A 25,779-nucleotide genomic window follows, 5' to 3' on the forward strand; every position below is an offset into this window, starting at 1 on the left:
CATCATTCATTGGTATTTCTTCCTCATTGGATGGTTTCCTGGGGCAGATTCCTATCACTGTGTGACCAAAGTGACTGAAGAAAGTCATGTGACTTGCAGGACTTAACAGGCTGCCATTGTGCCATATTTCCCTTTTTGTATAAAACAGGATATAATGTTACAGATTTATCACATTTAACAGGTTAATGATACATCATTACATGAAACTGAATTTGTGAAGTGTGTGAAAGCACAAGTATTAACTTGCTCTAAAAGCCTGTGTGAATCGGCACTGGAAAAAGAAAAAGGTAAAGACACAATTTGCCTTGACAAAATGCCAGCCTGGGTGGGTTAATGACATTTTAAGAACTTCATTTGAATATCCCATCGAGCCTAATGAGGGATACATCCTCTTCCTCTGGAGCTAAAGTCCTGTCTCTGTGGGAACCATCTGATAGCAGGTAGACTTTGCCCTGAAGGGAACTAACCCTACAGAAAGAGCAGCAGGGCAGATTCCTGGCCGTCACAGCTGAGGTAAGTCACAGTATAACAGATGAGAACTGTATTTAAATGATTATTCTGAACAGGTTTAGGTCAAACAGCTATTGATCGCTTGTTGAAGACTTGAAAAACATGATGAGGTACTTTTGAAAGTGCTTCATTCATCACTTCTCTGAAGTTATTATCGAGCTTTTCTGGCTCTGTAAGCAAACGGAAACAAAGTCCACTTGTCATGTCGTTCAAATATCTGAAAATGTGTGTTTAAACATATTCTCACTTTGTTCTGTCCATCACAGGTTTAAGATCAGGTGGTTAGGATGGAAAAAGCTGAAGTAGGAACCAAAAATCTAAATGTGGTTGTAGGTGGCAGATGATTTCTTTGCCCTGAGTTCAAAAGTCGCTACTAATTACTCATATCAGGGTGTATTGTTATCTTTTATAACATAGATGGACAGATTTATATACAGTTAGAATGTTTCTTTGACTCAGGGTTTATTATACAGTCAGTGTAGTCAGTACTTTACTCTAGTTTTACATCATACAGAACTGATCATTGTGTAGTCATTCAGAAATCATTTAGCTGATGATAATTCATTATATTAAATCAAATCCCTGAGTTTATTGTCTGTCTATCCAACTTGATGGCAACTGAATTTCATTTGAGATCAATTAACCACAACCTATTTGGCCATTAACTATACTTACATCTCTGTTAAATGGGGGCTTAAGGCCATAATTATGGATGTTAGTCATGGATGGCTCCCAGTGTTTGTGCGATGCATCATTTTGTGAATAGCCATTTATTTGTCCCACAGTGACATTGTCCCATTTGCCAATTTAACGTCACTGATGAAAGCAGCGACACATTTCAAAAGGATGCTTTTGAGCCTCCGCCATGACCTTAACTTAACCTATAACTTGGATATTTCTTCTCTTGCCAGTTTTCGTGCCTCAGTTGATGAAAAGACCTGCCAACTTTTGGTGGAATGAACCCGACAAATGGCAGCACTAATGGAGGTTATGGGTCTAATCCCCCTCCTTACAATCCTCAGGAATATGGACACAATCCTTACACAGGGATGAGATATCAGGTTTGTGTAAGATTACTGTTGTAGTTTTCTCATGGCAGAAGAGAGAATGACTTAGTGGGCTGAAGCTGTGTTTTTTTCCTATTAATTTTGGATTTATTGAATGTTATTATTAGCCAAACTCACACACTATCAGCCTTTGATCATCATGAAACATTCTTAAAGCCCTGTTTGCCCATTTGATTACACATGGGTGAAGAAAACACTATTCACGACTCCTGATTTTTATTCAAAACTAGAATTGTCTAGAAGTGCTGCTTGAACTACCTGTGTTTTTGTTGTTGTTATTGTTTTGGGTGAACCAGGTAGGGAAGGAGAACATTTCAGTGATCTCCCCTCCTGTCACCTATGACAACATGGTCCACCCTACAGCCATGGCAGCAGCTAGAGGCGGCCAGCAGTACGATCAACCTCCACCTGACTACTCCCATGGCTTAGAGGATAGCGGCTTCAGTGACGCTGCCGTACGAAGAGGTGAGGGTTAGTGAGGAACAAGCAGGGGGCGAGACAGGATGCTGAAAGGAACTAATGTGTTTTTGTTTGCATGGTCAGAGCTGAAAAAATGGGAGGCAATATATAGTCGCTCATTTGCTTTGCAGTGTTTTCTCGAAAATTGATTTGAAATTGAAAATTGTTTCCTGAACTCTGCTGTACCCTGCCTCGGCTCTTCACTTCCCACGCAACGCAAATCATTTTAAATGAGGACGAAATGGAGTTTTGATGAAAACAGAACCTTTTTGAAATGCTATGAAGCAAAAACAACCCCACCTGCATCACTTTTTCAGTCATTGTTGTCTTTCTGCTGCCCATGTCTTTGAATGTGTTTGACTTCTTTCTGAGCAGGTTTTATAAGGAAAGTCTACTTAATCTTGATGATTCAGCTGCTGGTGACTGTCGGCATCATCTGCACTTTTCTTTACTGGTGAGACACCATTACACAAGGGAAATCCTTCCAAAAAGAGCTGAATCCATGTCAGAAACATCCATTTCTTCACATTCAGTGTAGTCCGTCTGCATGTAAGAGCACCATAGCTGTGCTATAAGTACTGTAACTGTCCCCGCAAAAACTTCATCATAAATATGTGAGGTGAGACAACATGGTAGAGAATAAAAGGGCGTTTCTGCCACATAACATTTTTGCTTGCAGTATTTTGAAAGCTTTATGTGTTTTGTATAATGGATGTGGTAGAACACTGCTACAGTAATTTCTTTTCATAAATTGTATTCAGTTCCCTTGTGCGCAATGCCCTGTCCTGTTAATATTTAATAAATTCATTCTACTTCCTCTTTCAAATAAATGGAGCCTCTATTAAACACTCCCTTCTCCCTTTGTCCCTTTTTCTTGTCGAATAACAGGGAGACTCTCAGGGAATGGACATGGCACAGCTACTGGTTCTCCTATTCCATGATGTAAGCACAGTAAGAACATACAGTTAGACTTTTCTTTTTTTTTTTTTTTTTTTTAAACAGTTCGACCACCTGCAGATCTCCTGCTGGTACATTACCAGAATGAAAATCTCTCTCATGAAAGTCCATACCAGTAAAACACAAAAATGTCACCAGAGTCTGAATCCCAATCCAAGAAACTGCCAGGTACACTGTGCATATTATTGTTGTTTACAATACACTCTATATTCTCTGTGAAACAGGGGGGCGGTCTTCGTGCTCATCATGATCCTGTCCTGCTGTGACAACGTCCGCCGTCAAGTCCCCCTCAATTTCATTGCCCTGGGCTTGTTTGTGAGTAGAAGCAGTACCAGCCAGGCATCAAATTAAACCTCTACCACACCTGTTCTATTTCAGTTTTTCGTTTATTTATTTATTTATTTATTTGTCATGTGTTTACTTTCCATTTGCCTCACTCTCTCTCTTTCTGTTTCAGACAGTTGCAGAGGGCCTCATGCTCGGGTCTGTGACAGTGTGAGTGTTTGTTTCCAAGCGTAAATCCCCACCTGATGCTGACTCATTTACACAATAATAACCCTATTTGATCCATATCTGATGGCATGTTAGAGGCCAGCAATGAAGCCATCACACCTGATAAGATTTTATTTACTAAATCAAAAAGGGGTTGTGACTGATGATACATCAGAAGCATCACAAATCATTCAAAACCAGTTTTTCTGTACCAGTGCCTGTGTAAACACAAGTTACCATTTCCTTCTGTGAGACATTTCTCTTTTTTTTTTTTTCAGCAGCTTGTCACTGGCAGAAAAAGGCATCAGTTGAAGGCTGACTATCAATAATACATTCAAATTATCATATTTATAGGACCTTGCCATAACTGAAGCTGTACTGTAACTGATATGAAATGAACAATAGATTTTGCAGTGCACATCCAGAGGGGGGTCCCTGCCATCGCTCTTGCTGAGACACAAGATACAGACTCTTAAATGAAAAAATACCACATTTCTTACAAGAAAATAATGTTTCCCTTTTAGGATAGAATACAGCACAGCCGTTCATGTGTGCACTCTGCTGACTAGTTGGACATGATAGTGTGGGGTGTCTTTCCCACTGCTGCTTATCTCTTTGATATTTCTTTCTGCAGGTACTTTAATGCTGAAGCCGTTCTGTGGGCTGTGGGGGCCACAGCGCTGGTGTCCTTCGCCTTGACTCTCTTTGCTATGCAGTCAAAGGTAAGATCTGTCGCACAGTCTGAGCTCAGTTTGTAGTGCAGCCAGAAGTGAAATTTCATATACTGCGGTGACTTTGCTATGCAGTCAGTGGTAAATGCCCCACACACTGAGCTGTGTTTCCTGTGCAGTCAAAGAAAAAATGTTAACCTGAGCTGGTGGTAAGGTTTTCTCATGCAGGGTTTGCTATATGCAGTTGCTGGCCAAAGGTTTAAAAAAGCTGATGAGTTTGCTGTCCAGGCAAAAGTACGATTACTGCTGAGATCAGTGTATTTGTCAATCAAGCTAATTCCTAATGTCCAGTGGTGGGACTGAGTTAAACCTCTGGGCTGTCCTCGTGCTGGCTGAGGCTTATACCATAAATCTTGAGTTCAGAAATGGCTTGGAGCCTTCTGTCATTTGCTAAATACCCTCTCTACCTTTTTCCTGGTCCGTCTCCGTTCACCATGAACTGTCTAATAAAGCAAACACGCTTTGAGATTAATATTTGAAAGGTCCCTCTGGGGACTCACTAGGAGACATGATGATCGTCTCGATGTGATTAAGTGCATGAACGATGTTAATATTTCTCAGTGATGTTACCTGGCTTTATATAGGATAGCTTGTGTTTGTGTAAGTGACATTTAAAAGTTGCAACATTTTATGAGCAACGAGTCAATATGCACAAGTGAGGAGACCTTTTGAGAATCACTTCATCTGCAGTTTGGCATGCTGTATAAATAACAGGCTCATATTCAGAGTGAAGTTACACATACAGGGTGGCACGGTGGTGCAGTGGTTAGCACTGTCACCTCCAGGTTCAGATCCCGGTCTGGGCCCTTCTGCGTGGCGTTTGCATGTTCTCCCTGTACCTGCGTGGGTTTTCTCCAGGTACTCCGGCTTCCTCCCACAGTCCCAAAAATGCACGTTAGGTTAATTGCAGTGACGTGCGATGAGGTTTGTGGTTGGGGAGGCACTGGCTTTCAAAGTCAGATTTACAAACATATAATTCTAGTAAAATAGCATAAATTCACAATTCAACTGAAGAATTTTAAATAGAGGAAGCACATTTGCTCTTATTATTCCACAGTTCGAGTGAAAGGGTCCTTAACAGGACTAAATTTAGGGGTAGTTAAAATTTTGAATAAAAGAAAAAAAAAAGAATGTGCAAATAAATTCAGAGAATCCTTTTAATAAATGTAAATTAATTTCTTTTATCCATGGCCATGGTTAAAGGCAGCCAGATCTTTTCTCTTGTTTTCCAGTAATTAGGGATGAAGCGGGTGCCAATTTCCTTCAATAGTATTAGTATGAACTCCACTTATAGCGTCTTTAAATAAACGACTGTGATAAACAGTCTGATGCTTGTAACATTTGGGCATGTCTTCGTAGCCGCTCCACTTATCGGTTCTTTTTATTGATCCCATTACTACATATTTTTTTTATGATTTCCGTGAGTGTTGCTCTGTCCCTTTTTTGAAATATATGGCACACCTGGTTTATTTGCTTAATTCGCTTCTTGAGTTTGGTATACTCAATAGGCAAAGCACAGACAATAATGGTCTGACATGTTTTAGAAACGGGTGAGCTAGTGGAAAAAAAACACTGTATTGGATTGTTTGGGTGCTGTTGTTTTAACTTTAGCAAAAGTAAACCACGTATTAAACTCTCCATCTTCAGGCTCACTATCGCCCCTGTCTGTGAGGCAGAGGTACTGGCTGTCTCACATATATTAATATTACATTATATTACACACATACGTGAAATATATTACCGAACACTATGGCAATTAAGACGTATAATAAAAGTGTCTTCGAGCAGGATATTGGAAACATACAGAGAAATGACAACAAGCACGCGCCGAGTGCATGCGCTCAATCCACTTTGCGAGGGATTGCGCCACGTGGAGGACGCACGGCTCCGCGCTGCCTCGCCTCTCGGTTGTATTTGAACAGGAAATACAGGGTTTCAGCGATTTTGACTATAAAAATGCTCAAAACTTGTCGGAACCACACCTAAATTGCATTAAAGCACAGGCCAGTGGAAAAATATTAATGCTTATTTTATTTTATTACTTCTTCATGATGCCAGAGCCTCACCTTCCTCCCCTGACTGCACGTCACTGGTTAATTAGTTACTCTACATTACCCCTATGTGTGAGTGTGTGCGTGCGTGGTTGTCCGTCTTTGTGTGTGAGCTGGCGACCAGTCCAGCTGGGAGAGGCTTCAGAATGAAGGAGTGAAAGTTATATATACAGTCAGTGAGTCAAAAAATGAGACGTGAAATGTGGGCCAAATCACATTCAGAGTCCTTAATTACTTCTAAATGCAGTTAGGCATTTTGCACATCGGACTGGGCCACACTTGGCATCTAAAAGAGCTGCAAACATTTATTTCTACTAGTAAGCAGGTGGAAATGTATTTTTTTTTCTATTCTAAAAATAATAATAATAATAATAATACTATGCGTTGGAGCCTGCAGTAGAATACTGTTGTATAAAAAGAAAAAATGTCCGCACCTGTTTTATTTTATTTTCTTCTTGACCTTATGTTCATCTTGCAAATCCCAGCACCCGCATGCAACCTCATTAACTTTTATCATTATCATTATTATTATTATTATTGTTATCATTTTTTGTCACTGTGATGTAAATGTCATACGCACAAGCTTGGATGTTCAGCTCATAGCTCTTGCAGTAACTACTATCTCTTTTCTGTCTGTCTGAAAAGGGCATGCAGGCCGAAAGGCCACTTCCTCTCCCCTCCCCTCCCTTCTTCTCCTCTCCCCTCCCCTCCTCTGCCTACTTTGCAGCTTGTTCGTTAATTATCCAACTTCATAACATCCAGAATCGTTAGGATTTTCTTGCGTTTTGAACAGCAATGTGTCTTCATCATGTAGTCATCTGCAGCGCCTCACGATGCATCAGACGAGCCTGAGCCTTTATGGTGGTGATGAGTGTAAATGAGAGTTGCTGTATGTACAGTTTTCTCTTTGAGGGGCTCGTCACATTCAGTGTCTCTGTCTCCTGTCCTCCCTTTCTGACACTAGTGGGACTTCACCGGGATAAATGGAAGCCTGTGGGTGTTTGCCTGGACCATTCTGTCATTCGGCTTGCTTTGTGCGATCTTCCGATCACAGGTAGATCAAGGAGCTGCTGTGTTTACACCCGTGTTTGCCATGAGAAAGTGTTTGATATGAATTGCAGTGGTGTGCAGCTGGAGTCAGACGGTACATACGGCCTCACAGCTTTTATCAACACGATGTTCTGGCACTGACCTGTGTGCTGAGCAGACTGTTAAGAAGACAGCGTACGCTCTCAGACTGGTGTATTTCAGTATACACTGCCGTTTCTTGTGACGGCTGTTAGTGTTTTAGCCTTAAGCGGGAAATTTCCAGAAATGAGCGACACTGCTTTCTTAAAGCACATTGTGTGCACACATTGCTATCATATTTACCATACAGAACAGTTGTAATGGAAAAGGGGATAAAGATATGCTCACTTTTTTCAGTTACTGAGTTAAAGGATGAGGCTGAATTATTGCATCAGGACAAAGCACTCTATAAAAACTACTATTATAAAACAACAATTAATTTAAACGGTAAAATGTTTTTTTGGCTACACATTACATTCATTTGTGGAAGCAACCATTGCAAATCAGCTTAAAGTCAATTTGTTACTCAATGCCTCTGCTGATTTTGTGTGCCTGATTCTTTCAACAGTACCTTTCCATCCTGTATGCCTGCCTGGGAACCTTGCTGTTTTCTTTAGTAAGTACACTCAAACTTTAATGACTGAATGTTTCTCTGCAAAACAGGTTGAATTGAAAACAGACTGAAAGTGACCTTTTAAAATGAAAGAAAGCATCATTAAAGAAGGCGTAATGTCAAGATCCCAGGGCCGAGCAGCCTCCCTCCACTGTCTGTCACAGTAGTTAGTGTAAAGAGAGAGACTGTGATGTCCTCGTGCCCTTTAATTTCAATTATGCACCGCTTAACAGCAGTAGGCTTCATTTTCACAGCTACCTCTCTGCGTGCCTTTGGCATTAACAGCAAATGTTGTGACCCATCCCGTCAGCTGGTGGAACAAACTGCGACTGCACACAGAGCTGAACAGGATGTCAGCGGCAAGTCACAGCTTATTTTCAGCTGTACAAGTCTGACTACGCAGTCGTTTACATGGCCTGTTTATCAGCACAGTCCTCTCTCTCAAAGATGAGAAACGCTGCCCGTGTTTTCTTTCAAACTGATTCTTGTATCCTGCTCTGTCTCTTTCATCACACTAATATGCTGCCTTTACATGTCAGTGTTGAAGCATCTCATCTCTCTCTCTCTCTGTCTGTCTTTGTGCAGTATTTGGTGTTTGATACCCAGCTTATTCTTGGTGGGAAACACAGGAAGTATCAAGTCTCTCCTGAAGAGTATGTTTTTGCTGCTCTCAACCTCTATCTGGACATTGTCACCATGTTCCTCTTCCTGCTGCAGCTCATAGGGCTGTGCCGCTAACAGTGAGCCTCCTCTGACACACAATCTTCAGTTTTGTTTTTTTTTTTTTTGCCTCTTTTTAACAGGGCCTTAGATTCACTGCCCCGGCATGTGTTTCTACATAGAACCTATAATTCATTCAATTCACATTTGATTCTGTTAATAAGGCTTTGACTTGTCGTTTTCAGCACAGAACGACAAACAGACTTGTGGTTGAGAGCATCAAATTGTATCACTTGTCCTGCCTAAGAATAGTTTTTGGCAAATTCCAGAAACCAAACTAACTCCATTAAAGAAGCTGTCAACTTCTGCACTCCAAAAGAAAAAAACAGGCGGTTGCTCTGTGATTTCTTCCTCTCCCAAAGTGTTTGCTTAGAATGTAAGCATCTCAATGACCAATAATAAACACAAAATAAAATCAAAACTCAACACGTAGTTTATTGACGTCACACATCAAACATTTTTCATATAAAGAGGGAATGTATCAAGTATAGACTATGAAAGTGCAAATAGCATTTCAAGGATTAGTTGCTTTACAATAGAAAATCTCAGTGAGTTACAAAATGTTATATGCCATTTTAAAATAAATCACCTGGACATCAGAGGTGAAATACAAAGGAAGTACAAATCCCATTTAGACTTAAACCCATTTCATGCACATCATACCGTTACACTGTTTAAGCCATTTAAAATGACCAGGCTCCGCTAACATTATGGCACTCACAGTTTTACAACTTCAAGACACTTTTGAAAGCAATCACTACCTTCAGGATTAATGTGGCTCCACGTCTGCTAGAAACAAAAGGTAATTTACTTCAGTCAGACATTAGCCTGTACAAAAACATAATTAAGTCTTAAAGGTAAAACACTCATCAGTGTGTTTCCTTTCATATTGGTTATACACAATCCATTCTCTTTAATGGATCATTTTTTCAAATAAATACCTACTTCATATTGCAACTTTCCTCCATTTTAGTGTCTTCAGGTAAGATACATGTACAGTAGGTCAACTCATTCCAAAGTCAATACAGTGATTTAGTTTCTTAAGAACAACAAAAAAAAAAAGTTTCAAACTTGTAGGGCAAGACGTCTCTCTGCACAAAACAGAGTGGACTGAAGTCGAACCTTTTTTCAAAAATATTTGGGAAAAGATTTGAACGTACGACATAAACTGTTAACCATTATAACAAATCATATAAAATTAGTGTTATTTGTTAACAATACACTACTAGAACAAACAAAAACCCTCATGCTACACACTTTTTATGGGGGGAGGGGGGGAGCTCAGGAGCTCATGTTTGCAGTCTATTAACATGATGAGAGAAATAACTTTAAGGTAACAGGTGCTGTTTTTTTTGTTTATGTTTTTTTTTTTTTACACTGTAAATACTGTGTATAATTAGCACTCAGAAAAATGTGTGAAAAAGAATTAAATAATGGTGATTGACATAAAGGCACTGTATCTCTACCTGTGTAGAGAAGCATTTCAAAGACATGGATGTTTCTGCCCATGTGTTTGAGATGAAATACACATTCATGAATGCATCACCCTGTAGCTCAGGACACGTGCAGAGCTCTAAAGAGGATTTGCTTCTTTTACACTGAAACAGAACCAAGAGATAAATTACAGTGACTTGGGCTTGATTATTAAATTCACCAAAGTCTGAATGTGACTGTCTGATTATCCTTTTCACTGGCCTTTCCTGCAGTGTATAAACAAGACTACTCACTGTCTACTTTGTCACAGTCCACATTCAGCTGCAGCACATCAACATTAATTTAAGTGAACTACAATGGAAATCAGAGTATAGTGAACTGAATGACACCGTGCAGCCCCTGAGGGCCTGTCAGTGTCTGTCAGTTTTGAACATCATTGAAGGTGTGTGAGGATCAAGGCTATGAGATGAATAACCACTGCCAACTCAATTTTGAAATGTGTAGCAGGTCACCAACTTTTCATTTGAATGATTAATTGAAATAGTTTTGTGTGAGTACTTGACATAAGGTAAGACAACCGTCATGATATTAAACTACAGAGTTGCACAGCACACTACAGCTTTTTAGATCTGAAAATATCACTCAGCCACAATCTCAAATAAAAATATGGCTTGAGACTTTCACATACAAGTTTAGCTGAGTTGTTGAGATTGTAATAAGCAGGCACAATTTGCTTTGAAGAATCCACTTGGTGACTGCAAATTGTGCTTTTGCAAGTCAGTGTTTGGCACCTAGAAAGTAGGTAGATTTGGACAGGAACGAGAAACTATTTCACAGCTTGTACCCCACAGATTGAATATTGGAACAAAAATATTTTTCTGCTCCTGTGTACAGTTGAAAAACCTCCCTCAGACCTGATTCAGACGCATACAGTAGCGGAAAAAAAACAAAAAACTGCACTACACTTTAGTCTCTATGCTTCTTATGTCCGCTAGAACTGATGTCAGAAAAAGCAACTTATTTCGATCAGCACAGAATCATTTGAGGAAATATATCCATGAAAACTGTTATGAAATGCAATCTCTCCTTCAGTTAGTGCTGTCTTTGCAGGTGGACTGTTTTTTTTTTGGGGGGGGGGGGGGTGACTATACTGTAAACACATCTAACTGCAGTGCTAGACTAAGCTAAAAGCCTAAATACTTCTTCCCCCACTTTCCAATGAACACATTCTTCATTCTGCATACATTCCACCTGAATACTCACTACACACTTTTGGCCTATGTGGAAAAGCTCCTTTCCATCTCAGCCAATCAGCTCAGACCAAATGCACTTGGTCCTCCCACTCAGAGGAGCTGGTGCTGGGCAGCTGGTCAGATATGGAGTCACATCGCGGTGTGTCGACATGGCAGACCTTTGAACCTCCCCGTTCGGTGTTGTCTTCACTTGCATCGAGGGTGGCCATGTAAGGTAGTGGCATGGTGTCCAGCCCCACAAGATCTAACTGGGTCGGCCTATCAGCGACAGCGCACTCCTTCTCCTTAGCGTCACTCAGTGTCTGAGAGCAGAAACCCACCTCTGACAGAACTTCCTGAGGTTTCCGGTTTTCCGGGAGGATGACCCCGACTTTTTCATCATCCTGCATGCAACCACCTTCGCCTGCATGGAAAGCACCGAGGTTGGAGTCAGTATCACTGGAGGTGGAGGGAACCAGGGTGATACCTTGAGGATTCATGTCATGGAACCAAGCCATGATGTTGCCCAGCAGGTTGGCATTTGCTGCTAACGCAGAGGATGAGGATGGGTCGTGGCTGCCGCATGTAGTTGAATCGATTGTGTCACTAGATGACGAGAAGAGGCCTGTCGATGAGTTGCTGCCTCCTGGAACCACTGGTATCGGCGCAGAAGACCTGTAGGCGTGGTGCTGACTGTCGCTGTGCTGTACGGAGGCAGTGACACCAGTGGAAGCAGAGTACTGGCTGCTGATGTTGTTTTTGCCACGTCTAGCCAAATTATCCCCGAGCTCCAGCAGTTCTGAGCTGCTCAGTGAAGCTCTGGGGAGGACCTCGATCCCTGGCACACTCTGTTCAAGACTGGAAGGCAGGGAGGTGCCGATAGCACCGAGTGAGGCTTCATTAGCAAGGGTGTCATGGCTGGACCCGCTCACTGCCATCCCCGAGTCCTGAAGTGACAGCTGAATGGCCAGCAAAATGTTGGGGTCATCGTCATCCAAAGAACCTAGACCCTGCAAGAAAATACATAATACATAGTGTCAGTGATACAGGCTAAATCAGTACCATACACTTCAGACACACCAGCAGTGTCACACCTGTAGTTCAAGTCCAACTTGCACCACCTATTGGTGCAGAAAATAACAGCAGTAGCAGCAGGTTAGAACAGCAGATGTGGGCATGCTGTGCATCATCTGCAGACAAGGAAAATAATAGCTGCTGTTGTTTTGACACTTGTGCCAACTTCAGGCAATGGAAGCTTTCTTTTTTTTTATGACTGCTGTTTGCTGTGTGTGTGCGTTTGACCCAATACAGTAAAAGATAATGCTGGTGATATTGTGTATTTTATTGCAGTCAAACAAATGAGATAAAAGTTAATTACTTTGTTTTTCATCATGTTCTTTCCCAACTATTCTGTGGCTGTCAGCCTGTGCCCCATTCACAAATATATGCTTTTTTTAATTTCCAAAAACAGCTTCTAAAAAAACATAACTCATGTAAAATGTATATTTGTTAGGAATTATTATCAGCTGCAGATTTGATATAATTGTATAGTTTGGTTGATTATTGGTGAATTAGTAAAAGGACACTGATAAATCACCCCCAAAAAAATTACCAGACTGAGACTCACCTCAAATGAGACTATATTTGTTTTTCATCAGAATTTGATCTGTAGTTCCTGTTTTATACTTTATATGCTACAAATTCAGACAGGCTGTCAGTTGGGCTGTGTGGCCCAATTTCCCCTGACTTTTGACAAAAACCTTTTAACAGCAAAGAAATAAATTAGACTTTTTTTTTTAAAAAAACGTCTCTTTTGTCATTATAAAAGCAAACCAAAAAGAAAGAAAACCCAAATGAAGTCTAACAAAATTTTGCTACCCCAGCATTGTCAAACCACAGTGACCATAAAACAAGAAAGCCCTTCAGAAATCAGGTCAGCTCATTGATCTGTTTTTTTTATTGACAAGCTGTGGACTGAGATGAAAATGGTAACTATACACTCACCATCAAAGGACCTTGTCTACGTCCACTTCCAACATCCTGTGTGTCTTTTTAAGAGAATAAAAAAAAGAAACGCATTAACACCCTCAGTCATCATTTGTAACCAGCAATATAATCCTTAGCTAATTACCACTTTAAAGAAAAGCATCTTCATTTTAGTGAACAAAACCTGTGCAAAACCTGAAACCTGACCAGACTCTATGCCTTCAGCATTTGGAAATTCACTACTTCAGTATCCAAATTCAACAGAAACTATTACCTGGCTTCACAACTGCAAAATCCATTCTTCACAGCACACAACCAAAAGCTTTTGGCTGTGCACTATGGCTTTTTGAACTTCAACAGATTTTCCAGACTTTGGGCCAGTAACCTAATGTCAGATCTGTACAAATCAGTGTAATCAAAAACAAAGAGGACTGGACTAACCTAGCTTAATTTAATGGAAATGTGTTATTTTATCATAGTTTAGGAAACCTTGCAACGGCAATACACTTCATTAACTTTCTATTTTTAACGTTATCTTTTTTATGTACATCACTTGTTGCATCCGTGCTCCTCTCAGTCACCAACATCTGTCTACAGGCACTATCACAAAAAAGGCAAAAATGCCTTAATATCTACATGTCGATGTAAAAACATACCAATCTGAACTGAGAGTTTCTGATTCACATAATCCACATGTATATCATCAGGTAATAAGAAGCTAAGAACCCCTGAGGTAGAATTCTTTATGTCCACTGCAGTACCTGATGTGCTGTCACTGGGGTCATCAGGGTCAGGTGTGTTGCTACGGAGACTTGACATGTCACCTCGCCTCCGCTGCCTATGTCTCCGTCTGTACTGGAACTCTGCGTACTCCTTAAAAGAACAGACAGTAACATTTAATAAACACCATCATTTTCATATCCTTTTTACTGCTTAATTACAACAATCGCATCCATAACATCCATAACTGTCATCATAAACAGCTCAGCTTTAGCTTTCTGACCATAAAAATCTTCTGATCTATAGTTACACATTTCCCTTGACTCATCTAAGTTTTTGGGTTTAAATTAAACATTAAATTGATCAAATTTGTAAATTGTAACTCTGATTCTAACAGTGAGGCAGTTGGCTTTAAGTGTGGCCTGAGTCTTTCATCTCAGGAAAGATCATCACTTAGAGACTGATGCAAACCCTTTCAACTGCAGACCAAGCTTTCAGTCATTGGACTGCAGTCTAGACTGAATCCAAAGCACACCTTCACTGGAAAGGAATTAGAAATGAGACTGCATGAGGACTGAGGATCAGATCTTTGAAAATGTTTATGCCCAACTAGTCTCAAAAGCAATCAGAATACCTTATCAAATGTCAAAGTGATGTTGTTAGAAAGTCAACTGAATTAACTAATTATTTAGTGGTTTTAAAAACACAAGTCAGAATGAATTAAAAATACATGTCTTCTGAAGGTTCAGTGGTAACATAACACCCCACATGTAACTAGCCTAAACCATCCTATAAAACTGTCTGTTCTTTGCATTGCAGGTAGTGAGAGAGTGTAGCATTATCTTTTATTAGTAAGACAAACCTTAACTTGACATTTCAGGGAACATTGTCACTCAGGAGAGTTTAAATGAGCTAGAATCAACAGCTTGTGTTTCACACAGCGTGTCTAAATGAAATTATAAGCACTACAGCGTGGTGCATGTGTATAGTTTGAAACAATAGTTGGTACAGATAACACCTGAAGTGCTGAACTACAAAAATGAGCCATAAGTTACAATCCCAGTGCCAACCTCGAGTCAAATTAAAGAGTTTGGTCTAGACCTGCTTAACTAGAAAGTGTCACGAGACAACTGTTGTGATTTGGCACTATATAAATAAATTGAACTGAAAATGATATGAGTTCTTAAGATGGGACTGAATACACTGCTACTCTATGCCAACATGAAAAGATTACATATATTGAATTTGCACATCTGCATATCAGTACCTCAGGAAATAATGAAAATTGCTTTCTCCAATAATCACCTCATACATTTGCAAAATCCATGAGTCACATTCATATAATCAAAAGCCTGCCACCCAACTTTGTCTTTCATGTTTCCATTGCTCTAAAAATAGCCCACTATGAAGTGATCTGCACACATTGTGAACTATGAAGCAGACCATCTGCAGCTGAGAGACAGAGACTTTTAATTAGGAGACAAACATAAAAACCTAATTTTTTAGAGTGGCTTAGTGTTCAGCATCTGGTGGCAACATTTAACTATAAAAATCTTCATAGATACATGTGCCCAAAATAACAGACAGAATGTTGCAAGCTTGTTTGTTATTTAAATCCTGAAGGAGAAAAATTGGGTAGATGTGAAATGAGCATCTCACCTGAGTTTTACAATCATGATCTGTTGTTTTGAAGATAAGTCATGTCTTTGTAGTGTGAGCTTAGATTAATTAAATCTTTTTTCATGGCTTGTATGCTTAGGTAGTGGCTTCCCTTGGCTTGAGCGCTAGATTTGTCTGAAGGATCAATGTTATAGCACAGTGTGATAACCCGACAGAGACAGTAAATTCTGACAGATGATAGTCAGCAAAGTAAACAATCAGCATTTATAGTTACTTCCAATTAAAACCAATATTGTGGCAAAACATAAACTTTCAAGCATTTCCTAAGTAGAAGAGCAGAGGAGAGTTGTCAGAATTCTCTGTTTCAAAAAGCTGCCTGCTACTTCACTTTTCTGATGTGTTCAGGCGAGCGACCAGTGAGAGAATAGTGCCTGTTATCATCATGTCAGGAGGCTTTTAATAATCCACAGACAACAGAAGATCTGTGTGAATCATGCACTGTTTTCTGTAACCTTGTCAAAATAATTCAAATAAGATAATGGGACCTTTTATGATTGACATAATGATGAATATAAAACACCATCTGTGTGAGTCGTGTCATTTTCAGACAACCTGCTAACGTAGGTGCGCTACCTTGACAGTTTGCAGCTTTCAATCCGGAAATTATAAAACCTGCAAAATGAACGCACTAGGTCCAAGTGTGGATAAAAGAAAGGCCTGTCCAGCTGCAACCGTTTACTCAGTAAACCTAAAGTAAACAAAAGCTTCACAAAGCTTTATCTATGCCTCAGTGCATGGTGCTGAACAGGCAGATGATGAGAAAATTAATTTATCATTCTGGCAAACTGATCTTGTCATTTGTTTTCCTGTCAGGAAAGGGGAAATGCACGCTGTATGCTGTTGAATGACATGCACAATAACTTGAGAGGCTTAGGTTTGATGCAAGATTTGCATATTAGTGTCGAGTTTTAACAACTTCCGAAAGACTAAACGCTAAGAGCCCAAGGAGTGATGGGGCTATTGAGCTGAGCATTTCAGATGGAAAGCCAGTAGGTTTAAAAACTGCTGCATCCTAAACTAAACAGTAATGGAAGTTTGGAGCAGTAACTGCAGTGTACTGACTTATGCAACTACTATTGTGTACACGCATCAAGATGTACGGAAAAACAGAGGCAATAATCAAACCATTATGTGGTTGACAGTTTTATGACTGTAAAAGTTAACTACAAATGCCTGTTGCTAATGTGCAATGATCGGCAGCAACCTGTTTAGGTGTTTGCCAGAGAACTGTGCTTTAAAGCCATCCAACTGGGTGCACAGGGGAACACTGAACCATCTGGCTGGCTCCAGTGTGTTGAATAACATGGTGATCTTGGGTCATCATGGTTTGTCAGTGCTGCTACACAGCCAAAGTAAAATCAGCAATTTCAAAAAGATGTTAATATACACAGTCTTCATAAAAAAGGGGTATAATGTAGGGTCGCCTAATTAGATTACATAACAATCATGATTTAAGTTACTGCGACAAATTGAACTTGGTTTGATACAATATTAACAGAGAAGTGCCACCATTACTGCATTGAATCAAACAGTCCCTATTCACAGATAAACAGTCTGTGAATCACTCCATTCACTGCATATAAAAACATGCAAAATCCAATATATATACATTTCAACTGACAAGCCTCCACTGAAAAATAATGAAGGTGTGTTCTGTTACCTCAGGTGATGCAAAGCCTAAATATTCCCAGTCCCATGTTCCGCCAGCAAAACTGCAAGTGAGGAAGAGACAGACATTTAGTCATTATAAGAATGTGAGTAATTGCTCAACTTTTATAGCTACCTGGTCACTTGTGATCATTTCAAACTAAAGTTCTGTTGTATTGTTGCTGTAAAAATTACGCTGATGCATGTCTATTTGTTACCTGCGCCTGGGGGCCTCAGGAGAGTCATTGGGGGCCACTCCCCTGGCTACGGAGGCCAGAAACTCCTGCCTCTTCTGCTGTACCAGACAGGCTGCACGAATGATCTTGTGGCGCGGCGTGCGCAGATAAGGCCGGTTGACCTTTTGAGCTAGGTCCTCTGTCACCATCTCCAAGTCCGTCTGAAGACAGAAAGAGAAATGGCTGGGTAATTCTTTGAGTGATATGAAAGTATGGATACACAATTTCAAGTTTACATTTGTCTCAAAAAACAATCTGTTCCCAAATTAGGATGTCCAAGGACAAACTGACCTCGGAGTAAGTCCTACAAGTGAACTACTTTCAGGGTTACTATGTATGTGTTTACTTTAAAAGCCTGCAAGACCTTATGTAAGACCTAGACAAGCCTTGCTCATTCATTCTGGAGTAAAGGACCACAACACTGAAAAGACAGCAGCATATGTAACATTCCTTGTCTTTGGTGGTAAAGACAAGGTCATAACTTATATAACACTCGATTTTTAACTAAAGGTTGAGCATTGCAGATAGTGAAGATCTTGAGATAGAAATCTTTAGTCCCACATCTCTAATGTCCCACTGGCTTGTCTTTATTCTCAATAAGTAGGACTGATACCTGCATAAGCTCATAGATCTCTTTCTTTGTGCTTTTGGGCTCCAAAAAGAACCCATATGGATAAGAGCACTTGAGGATGCGGCGAGTCTTTAGTAGTTCTAGGACCGCATCTTCAATGAATGTAGTGTCAGGTGGGCCTCCTTCCCCTGTGAAAGAGAGGGAGAGAAATTCAGATGACAAAAATGAGTATGCGTTTTACTTTTGAAAAACATACCTCTTATTGTGTTGTAATTACCTGAAATGTCTCCTTTCACACATTATGAGGCAAAACATTTTTAAAGCCAAGGTGCTCAAATTACGGGAAAAGAAATATGCACATAAGCATCAGAATATACCATCCTGATAGTCAATCATGGCCTAGTTTAATTTTTGGATGATTAGACCTGTCTGCAAATGTGTTGTGCACAATCAATTGTGTAAACTTTCAACCGAGCCAGAATCATAAACACTGAGTTATGGCCATTTCCATTTTCTCTGTCAGCTGGCACACAGACTTATGTAAGTAAAACCACTGCAATCAGAATTTACTGAAATTTAAAGTGAGTGTTGTGTATCAGAACAAAACTTGGCTATGCTGAACAGGCTGTAATTGCCTGTACAGATGGGGCCTTAAAAGACTTGAGACAAGGCTTATTCACAAGGAGCAGCTTTCCCCTAACCTAGACATGTCTGCTGAAAAATAACTAGACCATACCTTACACTGTTGTTAATACATTATTAAACCTTTGTGTCTTTTCCTCCCTCCTACCTACTTTCAAAAGCTCGATATCAGAGGACTAGATTAAGATGTGTCTGAATGTGGAATAAAGACTGACAGTGTTATGACAGACTGCACACTCACTTCCACTCAGGGCTCGACTGAGCTGCTCCATCTTTTCTTTGGCTGTTTTCAACAGGCGCTGCTCCAGCTATTATCAGGAAGACAGAAGCTGTTAGGTTTTATTGTTGAGTAAAAACATCTTGCACAGACTTGCTGACCAAGCAATGAACCAATGCCAGTATAAGAGAAGAAATGAATTAAAAAAAAAAACATGGGAGAAACAGAATTCAGTAACATTATAGATGTAAAGAACTCAGAAATACCACACTTTAATCATATTAAAATATACTGCATTAGAGACTATGCCCAGCTATGTTTTACACTAGATAGCAAGTTCCCACTGGTTACATCCATGACTGTTTGTATACTATGCAAAGCAGACATCACAGTAAGACAAACCCAGGTCTGTTTACCTGATAGCTGTGCTCATGGTTCTTGAAGCGTGTGTAGTAGTGCATAAAACGGTCAAGTTCCTGAAAGCTCTTGTGTTTCTTCTCTGCCTGAAAAACCGTGATGAGACACCAGTCATAGACAATAAACTCCCAAGCATGTGGTTCACCATCACAGAAGAAAATGTAGGTACTCTGGCCAAGAGCAAAGTGAGTGAGTAGTGCTACAGGTGGAATCAGTACTTGTGACTGGGAGGAATGCTAGTGCAGGCTGAAAACAGACTTTGTTCACCTTTGACAAAGGCAGGTGGAATTGATTGTGGATGGCTCCATGGTCAAGAGTCTAAACAAGCTTGAATGTGAATGTGAGTGTGTGTGTTTTCCATTTATTTATGTAAGCTCCACAGACTCAAGATTTTTCCTGTTAGAGTGTATATGCGAATGAACACAAGTATTGTCCTCAGCCGTTTGCCCGTCTGTGTCTATGTCTGGATCAACATATTAATACAATACTACCTACAAATGTTTCTATTGTGTACACTTTTGAACCTTTAAATGTCAAAGTTAAAAATGAGAGGCAGTATGTGTATTAGGATTAATACACTGTCAATTTTAGGAAGGCCCAGGTTATGTCACTTGGGTCATTAAGACCAAGACTTTGAAGATGGAAAAGAAAAAAATCACATAGTTCTTCACTACATTACCAACTACAAGCATAACACACCTGAAATGGACTGAACTGTAAGTGGTTGAGGTGCACTGTGGGTAATGAAGGGTATCATTTTCTCTCTTGTTCTGCTGCATCGATTTTGATCCCCTTCAGTTTGTTTAAATTGCTCACTGTAACTGTGACAGTGTTATAGGAGTGCAGTGTTTAATTTGAGAAACAGCATATAATAAAGAACATAATTCCTCGCATGTCAGTACCTTTGCACATCACAATAAGCTGATACCACTCAACTGTCTGGTCACTACTGTCACATGCCCCAGAGAAGTCACATTTTGATCAAGTGACATGTTGACAGTTAACTGGACTGAAACAGGAGATGGAAATTGTTGATTTTGTTTAGTACAATTAGATGGACAAGTAAGCTGTGGTAGTGCACAGCGCCCACTGGTGGATGAGTCAGTTGGATATCAACAATCTAACGATCTAAATCAGTGTTGGTGTCAAACTGTGTGTGTGTGAGAGCGTGCGTGCACACACACGCACATGTGTACCTCTTCAGTCATCTCCTTTGATTGTTCCTCCACCTGCTGAATGACCTCATACCGGGTGCAACGATAGTAGCCTCCTGTTGATGAGCTGTGCTTTTTCCACTCCTCCAGACAGATCCAGCAGAAGTCATACTTACACTAGAAAGAAGGAATGGAAATACTGCACTTAAATCTGCTCAGCCATCAAAACTGGATAGCCAAATACCGGTACAAATTTTTTACTTTAATTTTTTTTTTTACATTTTTTTTAAATCCTAAAAACCATTATCACTCTTCAAACACACACGCACATACACAGAAAGTTAGTTCACATTGATTTCCCCAAGTTTCCCTAAAACAAAAAGACAAAATCTCAGTTCAGCTGGTGTGGAGTAACTTCTAATATTGGCAAGCACTGACCTGAAAGGATGTGAAAGCTGAAAAGTTTTATTAAAAATATGTTTGTATATCCTCTTCCTGATCTTAACATCATTAACAGAATTATAATTGGAATGAGTGTCTCAATCTTCTTCCCATCACTTTCTTATTTTACAAATAGCAGCGTTTAAGAGGAGTCACAGTTGTTTGAACCTAGTATGGGATTCTTGTAGCCTGCCGCCACTAGACGACACTGAGACAACATTTGAGATCAGTTCCGTTGGGCATTGTAAAACAACAGAACCCCACAGACACTCAAATCAGCAGCCTTTTTGGGTTTAAGTGATAACTCTCCCGGTGCCACAAGTACTTCTGTGAGTGACAAGTTAGCAAGAGCAACACACAATGCTTCGGGGTAAGACCTCAGATGTAATGAAAACATTACGCTTACATGACACTTCAGAAAAATCAATACAAAAAGAAGAGTGGGAGGCAGGCTGAATGGAGGGACAGAGGGGCACAAAAAGACAGCGTGTAAAATTGAGAGACTTAACATAAGAAGTGTGAAGCCAGGCTAGAGGGACGGAAATGGCAGTGAAAAGACAAAAAAAAATTTCCTTTGCGACACATAAGATCCATGTTTCTAAGCAACAGGAGCCATTTCTTACCAGGTACTAACAGGTCAAAAGGTTGAGCCCTCCGTGACCTCTCAGCTTGTGAAAGCTGCTCCATTCAACACAAACTAATCTCCATCTCTAGTCAGCCTCTTTAACCAGGATGGGGACAGTGATAGTAATGTCACAGAGGAGAGGGAAAAAAAAAAAAAGAGAGCCTTGTCCTGCTCCTTTCATGGCCTCCCCTCGAGCAACAGTAGCAGCAACAGAGATACTTTCAGGCAACACAAATCCATGTGTTTAGCAGTCTCACACCCTCCCTCCACCACTGACTGTTTCAATCAACTCTGCATGACTCTCTCTTGTCCATCTCAAGAAGACAGAAGCAGGGTAACTAAATGCAGGACTTATTAGCTGTTTGATGAACTGCTTATGAATATGTAAGTATAATGAGCCACGCCCTGTTAAGTAATCTTTTAAAATTATAACAAAAGTTGACTGACATTGAAGACATTTTACAAGACACTTCTAAATACAACACTGTTACAGTTATCTTTGCCAGAACTTGTCAGTAATTTACACAACTGTTTCGTATTCAGTTATTTCTTCATAAGTAATCAGATGGCTCCAGGGTGTAAATTACAAGCTGACAGACTGTTGAAAAGGTAACACACAGCTACTGAAAAATCTTGTGTAACGAGAGATGAAGAATTATCCAAAGAGCAAATTCCTCAAGAGTGTTACAAAATATTTAAAAGTGAAATGAGGCAAATCATGAAAAGCAAAAGCTATCCTGCAGGAAAATATTTAACTGGCCCCCTATTTTTTTGTTTGTTTATTTCAACAGGCTTATGAAATTTACAGGCAGTGGATTCTCAAAGAGTCACATTATCGATCTGTGTGCTTCTAAAATGATATGTGCTTGTTACTGAGCCTTCAACCACCCTTTTCCCAGATGGCATTCCCAACTAAAACTCTGTTAAAGCCTTGGGACACCTTAATTAAGTTCATCAGAGCCATCGAAATTCACCCTTTCAGGATGATGTAACGTGTTGCATTTTTAATGGTGATCAATCCACACTTTGCTTTATGATGTTGTTGTAATTATGATGTGACTGAAACCATGTTTAAAAAATGCAGACATATGTTTAAGTGACCCTGGGGCCACAGTGTCTAGCTAAAGAGGTTGTGACATATAATGCACTGAATTTATTTTTATATAATGTCAAAAACTTCATTTTGCAATTTTAATTAAAGAATTTCTAAGTTGATTACAGGTTCTAAATATAATTTAGCACATTTAACTGATCAAAATCCCTGTGCTGAGCTCAAATTTAACTGTGAACCCAGTCACCAAGGCCAAAGGGTCAGATGTGCCTGTAATTGTGTCCAAAGGTTTTCCAATTCAAGCTCTGATTCTTGGCTATCTCTTGAATTTTAATATTAACAGCTGTACAATTTGTCCAATACACACATTTAATACCTGTGAATTGTCCATTCAAGTAGTTCTCCCAATCAGAAAACAACTGACTGATAACTGAAAACGTACTGGTATGACAGGTATGTGAGACCTCTCAGCCTAACTTACCTTAGCACACTGCATGTGGTTGCAGCCTTCATTTTTCTGTATTGGGGACTTGCAATTGGCACAGGGTTTGGCGTTCGAAAGCAGCCATAAGCAGTTGGCTGCATCTTCGTAAGCTTCGCTCACACCAGCCACTTCAATGGAAAGAGGGAGAGGTAAACAGAACAAATAAAGGCATAATGAGACTGAGAATGAGAATGAGAATGGCTATTATCACAACGTCTTAACAGACCACTGCATTTAGTGGGAAACTGTCCTGCCTGACTAATGCATATTGCTTATATATTTTGCTAACACTTCCCAAGATGCTCGTGTACACTACCCCCCCCCCCCCCCGCGCGTGCACGCACACACACATACACACACAAACAGTATAATTGGCTATTATCAAAGCACCTCTGATGTGCCATTTGAAATGCCAAGATAAAACAGAATCTGGAGAAATCGAAGGGGATGATAGTTGCACAACAAAATAATTGCTTTTGTCTTTCAACTGTCTGTCACAGTGAAGTGGCACTTTGGGCCATCTTAAGTCATCTGTGTGTGCCCATAGTTCAATTACAGCTTCTAAACACTGTATACTTTTAAAGAGTAGGTGGTTCACTTTAATTAGTAATTTCTCATCAACATGGTGGATTTTAATTGTTTTAGCATTAAACTGTTTGTAATCACTGTGGTCGAGTTCCACATAATTTAGCTCCAAATCACACACTTGACAGCACTCCAAAAACAGGGGAAAACCTGACACAATTCTGGTATAAAGTTAGTCATTAGAATGGATAAAATAAAAAAAAAACATGACATTATCTTGGTTAATGCAACATAAACTCAGACGTTCAATGCAGAAAGCTGCACTCTTTCTAGATTCAGCTATAACTGAGTGTCTAAAACATAACAAGAAATAAAATAAATTAATTAATGTCAATACTCACATTCCTCAGGTCTCATTTCAGTGACTTTATGTAGCCACATTTTCCAGGTCTCACAGTAACAGGGCTCATGGGCCTCACCTTTACACTCCCTGGCGTATAAACAGAGAAATAAAGATGAGGCAGCCAATTGAAATTACTTATTCAAAGCTCCCATTCTGTCCCTGGCCTATACACAAAATTAAGACAAATGATGAGCACACAGTACTGTGAGAGGTGCCGTCAAACCGTCAACCAGCATCAATTGGTCATGTCTGAACTAAATGTCACCCTTATGTCAAGGGAACCATAAAAGTCGAACCTGTGTTACATCCAGTTCCATTACGTGTCAGTTCCAATGTCATGTCAAGTGAACTCTTGAATAAATCTGACAAGTGAACCTAAGGGAAAATGCTCTGCTGTTTGGAAAACTCCAGGTGGGCTGTCATACACCTTTTACTTGGGAGTGGTTTCAATCCAGCCACTCTATCATTACAAAATAATCGATGAAGTGCTGTTTTTTGGAGCACAGAGCTTCAGAGCTCTCTGTTGGAGAGGCTATTAGATTCTTGGTGGGCTCACAGAAAATGGTCCCTCTTTCCTTGTTACTGGGATTGACTGGACAACAAATTCTCTGATGAGTCTTGGCGATTTCAACCTTGTTTCTATTTCAAAGTAATAGAGCACCTGGGAACTTCAGGGGTCATATTCACAAACATTCGGACAATACTCCTAACTTAGTTTAAAAGTTTCTCGCAAGGAGTGCTACCGTATGAAATGAGTAAAATTCTCAGACCAACTCTGAGCAAGGAGAGAAACAGAAACTTTTATCTTAGTGACATAGTGTGGCTGACCCTGTTGCTAGGTAGCCTTTCTTTAATTCTCTGTAATTCAGCGTCCAGACATTGTATCTTCTATCTAGATATCTTCCAGCTCTATGCGTTTTTGGTATTTCTTCCTTAGTAAAGAAACTCTTAAGACTCTTAAAGTCCTTAAACAGTTTTTTACCTTAGGAGCTCTCTTCAGGGCTAGAATGCTTCTGTCTTTGTCGGGGTCAAGTCTTGCCTTTAAGTCAAAATTCTTAGAAAAACGACGTAATCTTAAGAATTTCATCAGCGCATCAGAGCAATTGTTGGTACCAGAAAACTTTGTGAATACAGCTCAAGATACAGACAAACACTCTTTGAATCTTCCTAATGCTTTTCTGTAAGACACAACAAATGTGTATTGTAATAAACAGGCTGTCTGACTTTTAATCAAAACACATACTTTACTTTTTGTAATCTCCATTAATTTTATGTTAGAATATTTGAAGTTTTGCAAAGTCCAGATTTTAATTACAAGGCATCATGGCAATAATGACAGAAACACTTTCACACATACAATTTGGTAATGATTACTGACCAGCAGAAGAGGTGGCCTTTGCCACAATCAACTGCAGGGGCGCGAAGGAGGGGAAAGCTAAGAGGGTCTGAGGTGGAGGTCCCAGGGCCATGGGTGTTCAGTCTCACTGCCCTGTCACACCCTGCCTCAGGACACCAGCGGATTGCTGAATTGTTCTCCACAAATGCCTGTCAACAGAAAAGAAGATTAAAATCACTGAGCAATTCATCTATTGTTGAACTGTAGGTAATTTATTGAGGGTGACTTTTTTTACATTTATTTCAGTGAA

The 25,779-nt window shown here is 39.9% G+C and overlaps 2 protein-coding genes across 3 annotated transcripts in view; one reads left to right on the plus strand and one right to left on the minus strand.

The window, feature by feature from the left end:
- The first annotated feature begins 419 nt into the window (after positions 1 to 419).
- zgc:110410 (uncharacterized protein LOC553618 homolog) lies at positions 420 to 10,074 on the plus strand. The gene is made up of 11 exons (XM_046398843.1): positions 420 to 513; positions 1,422 to 1,571; positions 1,874 to 2,042; positions 2,412 to 2,490; positions 2,925 to 2,978; positions 3,218 to 3,308; positions 3,451 to 3,488; positions 4,120 to 4,207; positions 7,232 to 7,321; positions 7,904 to 7,951; positions 8,534 to 10,074. The coding sequence occupies exons 2-11, from the start codon at positions 1,467 to 1,469 to the stop codon at positions 8,684 to 8,686; spliced, it is 915 nt and encodes a 304-aa protein (XP_046254799.1). The 5' UTR covers positions 420 to 513; positions 1,422 to 1,466; the 3' UTR covers positions 8,687 to 10,074.
- The window catches only part of LOC124064407 (ankyrin repeat and IBR domain-containing protein 1-like), a 31,574-nt gene continuing 14,873 nt past the window's right edge, over positions 9,079 to 25,779 (minus strand). For both annotated transcript variants that reach the window (XM_046398841.1, XM_046398842.1), the window contains exons 9-20: positions 25,512 to 25,678; positions 24,132 to 24,220; positions 23,203 to 23,333; positions 20,647 to 20,781; positions 19,450 to 19,536; positions 19,058 to 19,124; positions 18,217 to 18,362; positions 17,586 to 17,764; positions 17,381 to 17,432; positions 14,082 to 14,193; positions 13,339 to 13,382; positions 9,079 to 12,344 (exon numbers count right to left, since the gene is read on the minus strand). In XM_046398841.1, coding sequence (XP_046254797.1) covers positions 11,418 to 12,344; positions 13,339 to 13,382; positions 14,082 to 14,193; positions 17,381 to 17,432; positions 17,586 to 17,764; positions 18,217 to 18,362; positions 19,058 to 19,124; positions 19,450 to 19,536; positions 20,647 to 20,781; positions 23,203 to 23,333; positions 24,132 to 24,220; positions 25,512 to 25,678 — 2,136 coding nt within the window. In that variant the 3' untranslated portion in view covers positions 9,079 to 11,417. The remainder of the gene's footprint in view (positions 12,345 to 13,338; positions 13,383 to 14,081; positions 14,194 to 17,380; positions 17,433 to 17,585; positions 17,765 to 18,216; positions 18,363 to 19,057; positions 19,125 to 19,449; positions 19,537 to 20,646; positions 20,782 to 23,202; positions 23,334 to 24,131; positions 24,221 to 25,511; positions 25,679 to 25,779) is intronic.

The sequence above is a fragment of the Scatophagus argus genome, chromosome 9, assembly GCF_020382885.2.
Source record: "Scatophagus argus isolate fScaArg1 chromosome 9, fScaArg1.pri, whole genome shotgun sequence".
Taxonomy (NCBI): domain Eukaryota; kingdom Metazoa; phylum Chordata; class Actinopteri; family Scatophagidae; genus Scatophagus; species Scatophagus argus.

What these genes read in the sequence shown, in the direction of transcription:
- zgc:110410 (XM_046398843.1), top strand. Translation starts at nt 1,467, where the DNA reads ATGAACCCGACAAATGGCAGCACTAATGGAGGTTATGGGTCTAATCCC. An exon ending in ACACAGGGATGAGATATCAG is followed by an intron (nt 1,572 to 1,873) that starts GTTTGTGTAAGA and finishes TGGGTGAACCAG; the next exon opens with GTAGGGAAGGAGAACATTTC. An exon ending in TCATTGCCCTGGGCTTGTTT is followed by an intron (nt 3,309 to 3,450) that starts GTGAGTAGAAGC and finishes TTTCTGTTTCAG; the next exon opens with ACAGTTGCAGAGGGCCTCAT.